Source organism: Epinephelus fuscoguttatus, linkage group LG12, assembly GCF_011397635.1.
Source record: "Epinephelus fuscoguttatus linkage group LG12, E.fuscoguttatus.final_Chr_v1".
NCBI classification, from domain to species: Eukaryota; Metazoa; Chordata; class Actinopteri; order Perciformes; family Serranidae; genus Epinephelus; species Epinephelus fuscoguttatus.
In genome coordinates this window covers 16,312,170-16,328,526 of record NC_064763.1, presented here as the reverse complement: position 1 = coordinate 16,328,526, position 16,357 = coordinate 16,312,170, and the positions used below count along the sequence as shown (strand labels likewise).

The window sequence follows — 16,357 nt, the reverse complement described above, 5'->3', positions numbered from 1 at the left end:
GGTGTATTTATTTTTCACTACAGTGTTTTTGTCGGACAAAGACATTTTTGTTTAACTTGCAGAAAAACCCTGTCCTCCTCAGTACTTTTATAAAGCACCATGCCAATCTGAGTTGAATATGTGATAGCTAGATCACTGCTAGTCTTTGTTTAATGACTAGAGACCTATTGTGGACCAACCTTGTCATTTCTTGGCTCCAGTAGTTGAGAGGTTGGCTTTGTCTTGGTTTGTCCATTGCTGTGAACACTTTCACTCTTCTTCATCTGGCAGGAAACAAACCACCCTTTAATCACCTGCAGCTCAACTTTACTCATTCAAACTGTCTGTCAGGGTTAAAGTAATGACGTATATGTGGAGCAAATACCTTCTTGGCACTGGGTGCTTCTGAGTCAGGAGTGCGAGGTCGGGATTTCACCACCTTTGGTTTAGGTGTGCTGCTGTCTGTGAAGTGAGTGCATGTCAATGATGATATATCGAATAAAGTAGCATTTGCAGTACTGACATCCCACCTATACAACTCTTCCTGATTCATTTGTTATATATTTTGGTCATACTGTACTGTGACTTTTTTATCATATTTTGGAAGACATACTATACTATGACTTCTTTTTTTGTATCATATTTTGGAAGACATTCTATACTATGACTTTTTTTTAAATCATATTTTGGAAGACATACTATACTATGACTTCTTTTTTTTTTAAATCATATTTTGGACGTAATACTATACTATGACTTCTTTTTTTTATCATATTTTGGACGTCATACTATACAATGACTTCTTTTTTTTATCATATTTTGGAAGACATACTATACTATGACTTTTTTTTTTATCATATTTTGGAAGACATACTATACTATGACTTCTTTTTTTTTATCATATTTTGGAAGACATACTATACTATGACTTTTTTATCACATTTTGGACGACATGCTATACTATGACTTTTTTATCATATTTTGGACGACATACTATACTATGACTTTTTTTTTTTATCATATTTTGGACGTCATACTATACTATGACTTTTTTTATCATATTTTGGATGTCATACTATACTATGACTTTTTTTTTTATCATATTTTGGACGTCATACTATACTATGACTTTTTTTAATCACGTTTTGGACGACATACTATACTATGACTTTTTTTTTTTTTATCATATTTTGGAAGACATACTATACTATGACTTTTTTATCACATTTTGGACGACATGCTATACTATGACTTTTTTATCATATTTTGGACGACATACTATACTATGACTTTTTTTTAAATCATATTTTGGAAGACATACTATACTATGACTTTTTTTTTTATCATATTTTGGAAGACATACTATACTATGACTTTTTTTATCATATTTTGGAAGACATACTATACTATGACTTTTTTTTTTATCATATTTTGGACAACATACTATACTATGACTTTTTTTTATCATATTTTGGAAGACATACTATACTATGACTTTTTTTTAAATCATATTTTGGACGTAATACTATACTATGACTTTTTTTTAAATCATATTTTGGAAGACATACTATACTATGACTTTTTTTTTAAAATATTTTTGAAGACATACTATACTGTGAATTTTTTTTAACAGATTTTTGAACACAAACTATACTATGACTTTTTTTTAAATCATATTTTGGACGTAATACTATACTATGACTTTTTTTTATCATATTTTGGAAGACATACTATACTATGACTTTTTTTAATCATATTTTGGAAGACATACTATACTATGACTTTTTTTAATCATATTTTGGATGACATACTATACTATGACTTTTTTTTATCATATTTTGGAAGACATACTATACTATGACTTTTTTTAATCATATTTTGGATGACATACTATACTATGACTTTTTTTTATCATATTTTGGAAGACATACTATACTATGACTTTTTTTTTTATCATATTTTGGAAGACATACTATACTATGACTTTTTTTTATCATATTTTGGAAGACATACTATACTATGACTTTTTTTTAAATCATATTTTGGAAGACATACTATACTGTGACTTTTTTTAATCATATTTTGGAAGACATACTATACTATGACTTTTTTTTATCATATTTTGGAAGACATACTATACTATGACTTTTTTTTAAATCATATTTTGGACGTAATACTATACTATGACTTTTTTTTATCATATTTTGGAAGACATACTATACTGTGACTTTTTTTAATCATATTTTGGAAGACATACTATACTATGACTTTTTTTTATCATATTTTGGAAGACATACTATACTATGACTTTTTTTTAAATCATATTTTGGAAGACATACTATACTGTGACTTTTTTTAATCATATTTTGGAAGACATACTATACTATGACTTTTTTTTATCATATTTTGGAAGACATACTATACTATGACTTTTTTTTAAATCATATTTTGGACGTAATACTATACTATGACTTTTTTTTAAATCATATTTTGGAAGACATACTATACTATGACCTTTTTTTTATCATATTTTGGAAGACATACTATACTGTGACTTTTTTTAATCATATTTTGGAAGACATACTATACTATGACTTTTTTTTATCATATTTTGGAAGACATACTATACTATGACTTTTTTTTAAATCATATTTTGGACGTAATACTATACTATGACTTTTTTATCACGTTTTGGAAGACATACTATACTATGACTTTTTTTTTTATCATATTTTGGAAGACATACTATACTATGACTTTTTTATCATATTTTGGAAGACATACTATACTATGACTTTTTTTTAAATCATATTTTGGACGTAATACTATACTATGACTTTTTTTTAAATCATATTTTGGAAGACATACTATACTATGACTTTTTTTTTTATCATATTTTGGAAGACATACTATACTGTGACTTTTTTTAATCATATTTTGGAAGACATACTATACTATGACTTTTTTTTATCATATTTTGGAAGACATACTATACTATGACTTTTTTTTAAATCATATTTTGGACGTAATACTATACTATGACTTTTTTTTATCATATTTTGGAAGACATACTATACTGTGACTTTTTTTTTATCATATTTTGGAAGACATACTATACTATGACTTTTTTTTTATCATATTTTGGAAGACATTCTATACTATGACTTTTTTTTAAATCATATTTTGGACGACATACTATACTATGACTTCTTTTTTTTTATCATATTTTGGAAGACATACTATACTATGACTTTTTTTTAAATCATATTTTGGAAGACATACTATACTATGACTTTTTTTTAAATCATATTTTGGAAGACATACTATACTATGACTTTTTTTTAAATCATATTTTGGAAGACATACTATACTATGACTTCTTTTTTTTTAAATCATATTTTGGACGTAATACTATACAATGACTTCTTTTTTTTATCATATTTTGGAAGACATACTATACTATGACTTTTTTTTAAATCATATTTTGGAAGACATACTATACTATGACTTCTTTTTTTTTTAAATCATATTTTGGACGTAATACTATACAATGACTTCTTTTTTTATCATATTTTGGAAGACATACTATACTATGACTTTTTTTTTTTATCATATTTTGGAAGACATACTATACTATGACTTCTTTTTTTTATCATATTTTGGAAGACATACTATACTATGACTTTTTTTAATCATATTTTGGACGTAATACTATACTATGACTTTTTTATCACATTTTGGACGACATGCTATACTATGACTTTTTTATCACATTTTGGACGACATGCTATACTATGACTTTTTTATCACATTTTGGACGACATACTATACTATGACTTTTTTTTATCATATTTTGGACGTCATACTATATGACTTTTTTATCATATTTTGGAAGACATACTATACTATGACTTTTTTTTTATCATATTTTGGACGTCATACTATACTATGACTTTTTTTTATCATATTTTGGATGTCATACTATACTATGACTTTTTTTTATCATATTTTGGAAGACATTCTATACTATGACTTTTTTTTAAATCATATTTTGGACGACATACTATACTATGACTTCTTTTTTTTTATCATATTTTGGAAGACATACTATACTATGACTTTTTTTTAATCATATTTTGGAAGACATACTATACTGTGACTTTTTTTTATCATATTTTGGAAGACATACTATACTATGACTTTTTTTTAAAATCATATTTTGGACGTAATACTATACTTTTTTTAAAATCATATTTTGGAAGACATACTATACTGTGACTTTTTTTTATCATATTTTGGAAGACATACTATACTATGACTTTTTTTTAAATCATATTTTGGAAGACATACTATACTATGACTTTTTTTTAAATCATATTTTGGACGTAATACTATACTGTGACTTTTTTTTAAATCATATTTTGGACGTAATACTATACTGTGACTTTTTTTTATTATATTTTGGAAGACATACTATACTATGACTTCTTTTTTTTTTATCATATTTTGGAAGACATACTATACTATGACTTCTTTTTTTATCATATTTTGGAAGACATACTATACTATGACTTTTTTTTAATCATATTTTGGACGTAATACTATACTATGACTTTTTTATCACATTTTGGACGACATACTATACTATGACTTTTTTTTTAATCATATTTTGGACGTCATACTATACTATGACTTTTTTATCACATTTTGGACGACATACTATACTATGACTTTTTTTATCATATTTTGGACGTCATACTATACTATGACTTTTTTATCACGTTTTGGACGACATACTATACTATGACTTTTTTTTTAAATCATTTTGGATGTAATACTATACTATGACTTTTTTTTATCATATTTTGGAAGACATACTATACTGTGACTTTTTTTTATCATATTTTGGACGTCATACTATACTATGACTTTTTTATCACGTTTTGGACGACATACTATACTATGACTTTTTTTTAAATCATTTTGGATGTAATACTATACTATGACTTTTTTTTATCATATTTTGGAAGACATACTATACTATGACTTTTTTTTTTATCATATTTTGGACGTCATACTATACTATGACTTTTTTATCACGTTTTGGACGACATACTATACTATGACTTTTTTTTAAATCATTTTGGATGTAATACTATACTATGACTTTTTTTTTATCATATTTTGGAAGACATACTATACTATGACTTTTTTTTAAATCATATTTTGGACGACATACTATACTATGACTTTTTTTTAAATCATATTTTGGACGACATACTATACTATGACTTTTTTTTAAATCATTTTGGATGTAATACTATACTATGACTTTTTTTTATCATATTTTGGAAGACATACTATACTATGACTTTTTTTTATCATATTTTGGAAGACATACTATACTATGACTTTTTTTTAAATCATATTTTGGACGTAATACTATACTATGACTTTTTTTTATCATATTTTGGACGTAATACTATACTATGACATTTTTTTTATCATATTTTGGAAGACATACTATACTATGACTTTTTTTTTTATCATATTTTGGAAGACATACTATACTATGACTTTTTTGACATGCTAAACTGTGATGTTTTTTCAACATGCTATACTATGACTTTTTGTTAACATGCTATACGATGACTTAACATGGTTAACTATGACTTCTCAACATGCTATACTGATGTTTTTAACATGTTATACTATGACTTATGACATGCTAAACTGCCTTTTTTTCGACATACCATACTGACTTTATTTAACATGCTATACTATGTCTTTTTCAACATGCTATACTCTGACTTTTCTTTTATGACCTGCTATACTATGACTCTTTTTGAACATGCTGTACTATGACATTATTTTGGACATGCTATACTATGAGTTTTTCTTAAGACATACTACTGTATGGCCTTTTTGACATGCTATACTTTAATTTTTTTTGGACATGGTATACGATGACTCTTTTTGAACATGCTATTTTATGACTCTTTTTGAACATGCTTTAACTATGATATTGTTTTAACATGCTATACACTGACGTTTTTCAACATGCTGTACAGTGACTTACTACTGTACTATGTCTTTTTTCCTGGCATACTATACTGACTTTTTTCGACATGCTTTACAATGATGTTTTTATAACATAGTATATTAGGACGTTTTTTACGATATACTAGGACATTTTTTGACATGCTATACTAACATTTTCATGGAATACTACACTTTGACGTTTTTATGATAGACTATACTATGACATCTTTTCTGACTTACTATATATTACATCATTTATGACATACAATACTATGACTTTTATAACATACTATGGACATTTTTACAACTTTTTTTTGGATGACATATGGTTCTATGACTTTTTATGAGTTTCTTTTAAGACACATCATACAATGACATTTGTTAATGACAAACTATATTAAGTTTTCTTTGACACTGCACAGGTAAAACAATCAGTAAAAAGTAAATCTGCCTCATTACATGTTTGTGATTTCAATATTTCAAAACCCAAATCAAACTGTTGAAGAAGCAGCATTTTTCAAAACAAAAAGGTATGAAAATAGTGACACTCATTCAGCTCATTGTTTGAGCTGAATACTTACTGGTCTTTTTGGGTGTAGCACTTCCGTGGGACGAAGACGACGGGGAGCTTCCTCCGCTGTCCCCTCCTGATGAGCCCTTGTCATTATTAGATGTAGACGATCCAGCTGTCACTTTAAAGTCAGAGTTCTCCTTGGATATGCGGTACAACTCCTGAGCAGAGTGATGAAATGACAACATGGGCTTCAGCCAAAAGATGTAATGTTATGTGTCCCAAAGATTGAGGACCTGTGTTGCATTCAAATAATTTAGCGCAGGCGTTTTAGTGCCTCAGCCAATATTTCAGCTCATTTGTCAATGTTTGCAGGACAACTGACGGCAAATTTGGTTCTCCACATTTAAATCATTCTTAGCTTATGCAGTCACATTGGTGCACTGTTAAATAGCAGGCTAAAGTTTTTCACTCCTCCCATCACCTATACCACATTACCTCCCCTCTTTCATCCAACTTCAATCAGATATGCAGATGGATATTGCAAGCAATTAGCAGCAAACAATCCAATTACACACCTTGGGTATTCAGTAACAAATGACTTACTGATTTCTAAAGCATCTTTTGTGATTGCCATCTCATTGAAACCTATTTATTTGGTGTCTGTGGTTAATTATTTCCCATGGTGCCTTCAGTTAACTGCATTTAAGAAAACATTTTCTACAAGTTATATCCTTGAATGAGCAGTATCTGATTCAAAGTTAAAAGTTTTATTTTCTTCACTCTTCTGCGGTAAAATTGCACACAACTCATTCTTCCTGCACTCGGGAATAACTATACTTATGAATAACATCGGACAATGGCATGTGTACTAGGGCTGGGCCATATAACAACTAGGTGCAATAAATCGATATATTTTCAAGCTCCTGTCTATGTTTGTAAGCTGAACCCATTTCCCTCAGTGGAAACAAAGCTTTTATTTACTTCAATTTCACAGATAAGAAACAATAAATTGTGAAGACATTAAAGCCTCCACAAAATAGCATTTTAAGTCTTGTGTGTGATTTATCCTGGCTTCATATGAGCAGAGGAAATCTCTGCTCATCCCTAGGCTAATTTATACAATGTAACATACCATAGGCTTGTGCTAATAACGTTAGCATGTTGTATTTGTTGGAAAATGTGTCCAGATAAAGACAAGTGTTTGTCTGTGAATGCTGTGAGTTATAGTGAAGCTGATTTGTGTACTTGTGTTTGAAACTGTCACCATTAAGCCATGTTTAATGTGTGTTTAGAATCAACTAAACTTTATAGCACTTCACAGAATACCTGCTGCAGACTACAGTCCCTGACAAAAGTCTTGTCACTTATCCTAGTTGTAGGAACAACAAATAATAACCTGACTAGTAGTTGATCAATTGGGATCAGAAATATCTTATATGAAAGGCAAAGGCCTTTAGATTATGCTTATTATACCAAAATAAAGTTGTGTATTCTTTATTTTGATCACAGTCTGCTTTTATAAAACTTCTTTTGACATCTCAAATGTGGCTTTGTGTAACGCCAGCCAGCCTGTAAATACCGAAATATGAATTTCTGTCTGTATTGCATAGCCCTAATGTGTACTTTAATCAAAATGGTGATATCCTACTCTAAGCTGGTCCAAGTTGGTGGCAGTCTTCCAGTCCTTGTCATCACGGATGCGCGTCATGCGGGGAAAGCGTATAGAGATGCCATCAGCGGTGTGCATTTCTGATTTGGAAAACTCTGCGCCTGTGATCTCCCAGACAGGTGCTTGCTGCAGGAGAAGAAACACAACAGCAGGTGAAACATAAATGACACGACAGATATATGAGTGCTTTTCCATTACATGAGGGAAAAAAAAGCAATTCTAACTTTGTTCAAATGCCACGACTATCACGGTTTAATGGTAGAAGTTTGTGGATTTCATTACAAAGTTCTATTTTCAGACATGAAAGCCACACGGGTCATTTCAATCTGATGTTTTCACTCTCTGAAGTTACAGTTTTTCAGTAAATATGCACTTCCCAGCTCTGCAGCAAGCGTGGTCATTAACTCAATATGTTTGAGAGTAATTTATTTAGAGAAATTCCTGCAGAAGACATATGCAAGAGATGCTTTTAACTTACAACTTCATTTGAAGGTCTGCAGTGCCCAGATATACAACTGGCTGTGCAGGAACAAACTCGCTGGGAAATGTGCTGAGTAGTGAGAACTCACCTGAGGATCACGAATAATGAAATCTGGATAATAGTTCTTGATGATTTTCAGCCAGCCTGGGATTTTGCTCGGGTCCTACAAAGAGACACACACACACACACACACACACACACACACACACACACACAAATGATTAATCTTTGAGTTTATTACATCAGCTCAATATTCCAGGCAGCCCTCTAAGTGGATCCTCTCTGACCTTGCTGATTTTGATCACATCCAGCTCTTTTTGGAGCCTGGCCAGCATGGCATCATCGTAGCCTCCGGAGCACTTGGTGACTGTGCACCATTTCTTGGAGTGTGGGTCATAACAGCCCATTAGGAAACTGGACATGATGCCCCCTGGTGGGAGGAAGAACACACATGCCATTAGGAGAGAAATTAAGGAAAGTGCTGCCGGTGGAGACTCTGCAAACCCATTACACCGTCCCTCCTCTGGCTCTGAACAAACACTCCTACACTGTTTAATTTCACTTAACTTCCCAAAACTATCCTCCTCAAATCCTCTTGTAAAGTCTTTTTTTCCAGCTGTTGTTTTCTTTGTCCCACAGTATGTAATGACAAGTGTTTTCATCTGCTGCCGCGGCTCTATTAGCTTGTCTTCACACTGCATGAGCTGTCTTCATTAGCCATGCTTTTGAGATTTGTACCTTTGTTTTTGCATTTGTTATGCTTCCATTGTGTTATATGCTCATTACCCAGCCTCCACAATGGCTCCCATATCTTGTCGGCATGTACGCTTTATCCAATGACATCCTCTCCTTATGGACCATCTTCCATCTGCATGGTTCTCACATAAAATGCTGCTATGCTGGATTCTGGACTTTTGTATTCATGATGTTACAGAGTTGTATTAATGTTCATTTCACCATCCTGTCTGAGTGAAGTTCAGTCAGGATCTTTACATATTTTTGGATCATATTTGAATCCACTACTCTACAAGGATGCTATTGTATGTTTTAATAAAGGCACTGTGGATATAATCACCATATTAAGTGTCAGTGCAGCTGAAACTTGAGCACAAAATGGCCCCCCTGATCATTGGAAGAGTTTTCATAATAGCATTATTAAAAATTCAGTGTAATAGTAAAACTGTCTCGGTTAATTAATTTGGATGTCTCCAGAGTCACACTGCTCATTTAACAGGAAGTGGGAAGGCTTGGAAAAGACACGCAAGTCCCCAGAAAACTGTCCTCAGAATATTTTTATGAAAAGTACAGTGCAATGTCAATTTCTTATGGAAAAAACATTGCTACAAAGTATTGTAAAGTAGCTAAACGTAACATAAAATGCAAAATAAGTTGTTCGAGTGAAAAATGGAACTACATAGAATTACAACTACCTGTCATGTAAATTTAATTTATTTATTTATTTTTAATGGTACTATTAACTTAATCATTTCAGTGACTGATTTGATCTGACTAACTTTTATATCTTTTCTTTTTCCACGTTGGTCTGTGTAAGTCTAACTTTTTGTTTTGCTTTGTTTCTCTTTGTGAGACCATGTTGTCACGTCATGTTGTGATCTGAGCTCTGTGTGTTATCATTTGCCTTTAATTAAAAAACAAATCAAGTGGATGGTTGTGGCGTTGCAGACCATTTGAGCCTTTTCCATAGAAGGCCCCCAGCACCACCAGGTCAGCTGTGTCTGCCATCGCCCCTTCGTTCAAGTAGTCCTTCTTCACCTTCAGCCAGTGGCGCTTCCCTGGTTCATAGGAGCCCTGAGACATAAAGATATACTCAACATGAACACAGCATAACTCCTGCATTGTGTTCACATTCTTTCCACTGTTATGTACGTTAGATACATGTTCCCACCGGTTTCCTTCCATGTAGAACAGGGCTCAACAATAACGATTGCCCGATTGCCCGGGGCAAGTAAAACTCAAGGTCGGGCATGTAAACTAACAACTCACTTGCCCAGTCGGGCAAGTTGCTCAAAATAGTAAAAGTTAATAACTAATTGATAAAATAAATGTATTTCTAAATGTACTCCTTCTGCTCTGATGCAGCGGTCTCTCTGCCTGAAGTCACAGGCACACGCTGTGTAACAATGTCCTGCCCACAGCCCCCATTGATATTATTTTGCGCGACGGACGCTTCATATAATAACATAACAATATACTATTTATGGTGTTATGTCATCGTGTCATTTCTGTCTCTACATGGTCACGCGTTAACAATTCTGCTCTGCTCTCTGTATCGCACACGGCGGAGTTCTGCCACACACACAGGTGAGCACGCTAGAACGGCTCGGGCCGCATTTTCCTGACCAAACCTGACCCCAAGCCCGGTGCAGTTTGTCAACTGACAAAGTTATTGTTATGGACATTGTAAATAACCATCAACACACTGCTGTTAGGCACAGGCAAACACGCTGCTCGCAGCGCGGCACTCATTTGGTGCTGAGCTTGTGTTGCGTTCAGGCATTGTCACGTAAATAACAACTTCCAGCACTTAAATAGGTCATAGCACAAAACAGCAGCATGTCTAGTGACTTTTTACTTTTATTATATTCAATAAAATTGTATGTTCCTAAATCTTGAGACAACTCATATGTAAGCTAGACAGACATTTCACCTGCTCATTACTGTGCACACAGGTACTGTATGTACTTAGTCCTAAAGAGCCCTTCTGGTGCCAGTAGATACATAGAAACATTCCAGCAGGCTGTGCTTTGCAAGCATACAAAAAAGTTTCACGCATGTGAAAATTATTTTTCATGCGTGTGCTTCACCTCCGCTGCTGCAACTCCATCCTAGGGAAAACACTGCTGTGTGCGTTTTGTGCAACAGTTGGGTGTGGTAGTCTACTGGTAGAGTAGAGAGAGAGCTAAGTAGCATTGAAGTAGAGTAGAGCAGGGCAGAGAGATGGAAGCAAAATATATTAAACCTGGTGTTAATACAGCAGAACTGGAGAGAGGGGTGAAAAATAAATAGAGTTGGGCATGGCTCAAGTAGGGCGCAAAATTATAGACGGAGAACGATTGACAAATTTTTCACTTTAAGCCCTGACACTGTCATTACAGTAATAACTGCAGTCTTTGTTATTTGATAGCTGCTTAAATTAAACAATTTTTATAGGGCAAGTAAAAACTGACTTCGGGCACTTGCCCAACCGGGCAAGTGAAAAAAAAAACAACAAAACCTTAGCGCTGAACCCTGTAGAAATAAAAGGCGACTAACCTTGATGTCTTTAAGCACCAGGCCTTCAAGTCCCTCTCTGATGACACGAGTTATCATGTTAGCCAGATCTCCTGCCCTCTGTCTCACACACACACACACACACACACACACAAACACATCATACCATATCATGAACTATTACAGATGTATGCATGTATACAGGAGAGAGTCAAATCACGAGTTTTACTTACAGTGACGTGTTTCATCTCTGAGAAGAGGATCCTGTTGGTGACTTCTGTCATGTTGTCATGCAGGAACTTCCTGCGCTCACACAGCGGCCTGGAGAATAAATATGACCACAGTGGATAAATGTAAGACAGCTTGTACTATTTAAAAATAATATCCATTGTTGTTAATGTAAACTAAATTTGTGACACAACTTTGCTTGTCCGGGGCTGATCATATAACATTCAGGACGCCACGGTTTATTCCACACTACTGAAGCTGCTCCTCCTTTTTGGAACCACCCTGGAGTCTGTAATAATTTGCTTTCAGCCATGCCTGTTGTTACCGTGGGTAACAGTACGACGTCAATATGTCAACAAGTCAAAACAGTACGGGTAACACAATATGAATTTTTCGATTCATATTACAAATACCTGTATTATCGTCAACATTATAATATGGCACACAACTACCACAAAGACACAAAAAATCCTTCAGTTTTGAGGTGTTTGTTAAAGTCTGGATGAAGCATTTATCACGTGTTAAAACATATATGATTTCATCATGTGTTATCCTTTGAACACTGGAATGCAAACATGTTTTAAAGACAATGAATCAAATGAAACACATTACCTCTCCATGAGACTCACGCCATTGAAGTAGATACAGTCGAAAACAAAAAGGCACACTTTGGCATCTTGAAAGGCGGCTTTCTGGAGGGAGAGGAAAGTCAGGTGTGACAACAATGACCTGCTCAATTCATTTTTTTTTTTGTTTAAGAGGCTGTGGTGTTCTCACCTTGTGTACACCCAGTGTCCCAAAGGGCAGGGGTTTACTGGTCTTTGTGTCAATTAGAAGGACTTCAGCATCCAATATCATACTGTGGCCTCCAGGGAATGCCTGAGGGATGTAGTCCTTGAAATGGGCCACCTGAAACATCAACATGGACACACACGCACACGCGCGCGCGCGCGCACACACACACACACACACACACACACACACACACACACACACACACACACACACACACACACACACACACACACACACAGGGGTTAGGTCTGAGCAGAAATAAAAAGTACTACAGCAAGACTTCAGAGACTGGCACCACCCCAGGTTTTTAATTGGCTTCACAGGTTAAAAACTGTCTCAATAATAAGGTGCTTTAACCTGAGGTAGATTAAAAAATGACAAACAATGAATTCAGACTACAACACAGCTGATCGTCTTTATTTGGGCTTGTATCCATGTTCCATGATCTGAACAGTTTGACAGTCTTATCATTTATCAGAATAGGAAAATGTGACAAAACCTGGACTATTGTCATTAAAATCCATTCACACCTCCACAGAATGTTATCCTGACAGTGACACAAAATATTCAGCGCACAAAATATTCTGTTTTTTTTTTACCCTTATTCTGAAAAAGACAATATTCCAACTCAGCTGTTTACATGGCTGAAGAAAATAAATATTCCAGTTAACATTCAGCCCCGCATACTCAGATTAACGTGCCCTAACATGTCATTTATCATGTCAAAATATGGTAAAGCGGATTAACTGGAGCTGCTTCTGCCATTTTGCTTCTTTGTACCTTTGAGCAGAGATTCCACTCTGCTCTTGCTCAGCTTCACAATTTATCAACAGAGAAAATTCTCCTGCAAGAACATGTCGAAAATGTTGTGTGTAAAATAGTGTAAAATACTTGTGGCTTTCTGGATTCAGAATGTGCTGTGTACATGTTCAAAGAGTGCTCCTACAATCTGAATATTACCGCCATATCACACATGCCTGAGGGTGCTTTCACACCTGCCCTGTTTGGTTTGATTCAATTGAACTCTAGTTCCTTTGCCCCCTTAGTGCGGTTCGTTTGGGCAGGCGTGAACACAGCAATCACACTCATGTAGCGCAAAAACATCTGTACCGAGACCTTCTTGAAGAAGTGGTCTTGGTCCGGTTACAAACAAACTCTGGTGTGGTTCGTTTGTGTTGAGAATGTGTTCCGACCTCGATCTGAACCAACTGCAGTCACATGACACACTGTTTTACTTCCTGGATTTTTCTCACATGGAAATTGTGACCAATCAAGAGCAGCTTTCTCACTCAAGGCATTTGATCTGGTCCGCTTGTAAATGCTGCCGTGAGAACACAAACCAACTCTAGGCAATTATACCAAAGCAAGACAACTCTAGGTTTGAAAGCACCCTAAATCAGAAAATGATACATTTGGAAAAAGCCCTACTTCTAAATATCAATTTGGAATATGCTGTTTACATGACCCATATCAAATTCTGACTATTGTCTTATTCGGAATCATAGTGAAACATTAGTGTTCATGCAAATGTAGTCAATCACATAAACTGCCTTATTACAGTGGCAGAGGGTTCATTATTTTCCATTTTGCTGATGGGCAGTATGGGCAGAGCAGTCACAAAGGATGACATGTCTAAAGCTAGCCAGGATAAAAAGACAAAAACCTGGCCACACTATGAGAGAAACTCGCCAGAAGAAGCCTCAGGAGGGAAAGACAGTAGTTGTGGTTCTTAAAAATCTGCTCAGAAGCTAAGTGACTGAGGGGCGTGCCTCCAGGTACCGTCATCAATACTGATGTGTGGAGCTTGGAAACAGAGACTTTTAACATCATAAAGTCTGCAGAACTGTGAGAAAAGCAAGAAAGAACAAAGCAGAGACGCCTGCATAAAACGGGTGGAGGCACACTGCTTCTACATTTCCAAAAGCATTAAAGCTCTGAGGTATTTTTATCCTGGTGCCTGCTGTTCTTTACTGACGTTTACTGCGGCTCAAGGTTGCTGTGAGGTACACATTGTGTGCATAGCAGCAGCCTCTAGTGGTTTGAAAGGCCCATGAACATGATGTGGAGCTATTTATCCCTGCATGTTTAAGGCTCCCAGCCTCACGCTGAGAGAGCAAATGCTGGAAAATCACTGTGGGAAATGTCTAAATTTCACGCTGGGAAAATACCTTTAAGTTGCTAATCCTGCCGGGGCAAACCTGAGGAGATTCTATTCTGACATGCATTGTCAAACTAATTGGTGTACAGCCTCATGGGTTGTGTGTGTGTGTGGGTGTGTTTGAATCTGTACTGTATATATGTGTGTGTGAGGGAGACGTGACTGACTTTGTGTGGTAACACTGGCTTGAGGCTGCGGCTGAAGTAGCTGAAATGGTCTCCGTTTTTGTGGACCTGCACACGTTCTCCATCATACTTGATCTCAGAGTACATCCCGTTGGGGCATTTCTTCATGGCGTACTCGATGGATTTACATGCCTCCGCCTGGAATCACAAAAAGGAAAACAACAAGTTCTCAGCAAGGAACCAAACTCTAATACATAATGACTTTTCATTAAAAGTTTCCCCTCATGGCTCCCGTGGCAAAAGTCAGCCATCTTGTAGGCTGTGCTGTCGATAGAAATTCAACTTTTACAATCCTGAAGGGATCATTTGTTTTTTTTTTTAATGATTTGAATTTCATTGTTTTTTGCTTTTGGCCATTATTCTTATCAATAATGAGAACACTGTACTCACCAAGTTAACTGCTGAGATATGGGAACATAACTGTGCCATAACTGAAAATAAGTCTAACAGGTCAACAAACAGACAATCAGACAGGTTGAAAACAAAACACCCCAGGTTATATCAGTATTTGGAAGAGAAAAAGTAGTTTAGATAATGTAATCTGTCGAAATTACTTACTTGTTGAGAGATGGGTCAAAATCTAAAATTGGAAGCACCAGATGTGGGTAGATTTTCCATTTGGGGAGTAAAACCGTGCTGAGGGTCTCTATTGTGTTTTGGTATCATTTACAGGCGTTGCTGCTCTTCTTCTGTAAGTGTCAGTTTGACGCACACAAACAGACAGTCTCAAGCGCTCCTAGTTTTGCTGCGCTGTTTACCATGTGGGACATCAGCTGATTCACTAAACCATCACTTGGGGCTGCTGCTACTGTTAGGCTAGAGCCGAGTGGCATGAGTTGCGCCCATACCCAAATTGTTATCTGCAGCACTTTGCCATTTCAGGTTCTGATCTCAATATTAAAGCTCATTTTATTATGTATGCAATATAACAAAGGTGTGACCTCTACTGAGCCAGCAAGATACCGAGAAGCTTGTTCATGCTTTTGTTTCCAGTCGTCTTGATGACTGTGACACTCTGTACACTGGCCTACCTAAAACTGCCACGGCAAAGTTAGAGACCATTCACAATGCTGCT

General features: G+C 34.9%; 1 protein-coding gene across 4 annotated transcripts in view; it reads right to left on the bottom strand.

The window, feature by feature from the left end:
* lig3 (ligase III, DNA, ATP-dependent) overlaps positions 1–16,357 on the bottom strand; it is a 55,736-nt gene that overhangs the window by 894 nt on the left and 38,485 nt on the right. For all 4 annotated transcript variants that reach the window (XM_049591251.1, XM_049591250.1, XM_049591247.1 and 1 more), the window contains 12 exons: positions 15,265–15,420; positions 12,922–13,053; positions 12,757–12,836; positions 12,150–12,237; positions 11,959–12,036; positions 10,371–10,494; positions 8,973–9,115; positions 8,774–8,848; positions 8,184–8,330; positions 6,603–6,753; positions 365–441; positions 180–263 (listed from right to left, as the gene is read on the bottom strand). In XM_049591251.1, coding sequence (XP_049447208.1) covers positions 180–263; positions 365–441; positions 6,603–6,753; positions 8,184–8,330; positions 8,774–8,848; positions 8,973–9,115; positions 10,371–10,494; positions 11,959–12,036; positions 12,150–12,237; positions 12,757–12,836; positions 12,922–13,053; positions 15,265–15,420 — 1,335 coding nt within the window. The remainder of the gene's footprint in view (positions 1–179; positions 264–364; positions 442–6,602; positions 6,754–8,183; positions 8,331–8,773; positions 8,849–8,972; positions 9,116–10,370; positions 10,495–11,958; positions 12,037–12,149; positions 12,238–12,756; positions 12,837–12,921; positions 13,054–15,264; positions 15,421–16,357) is intronic.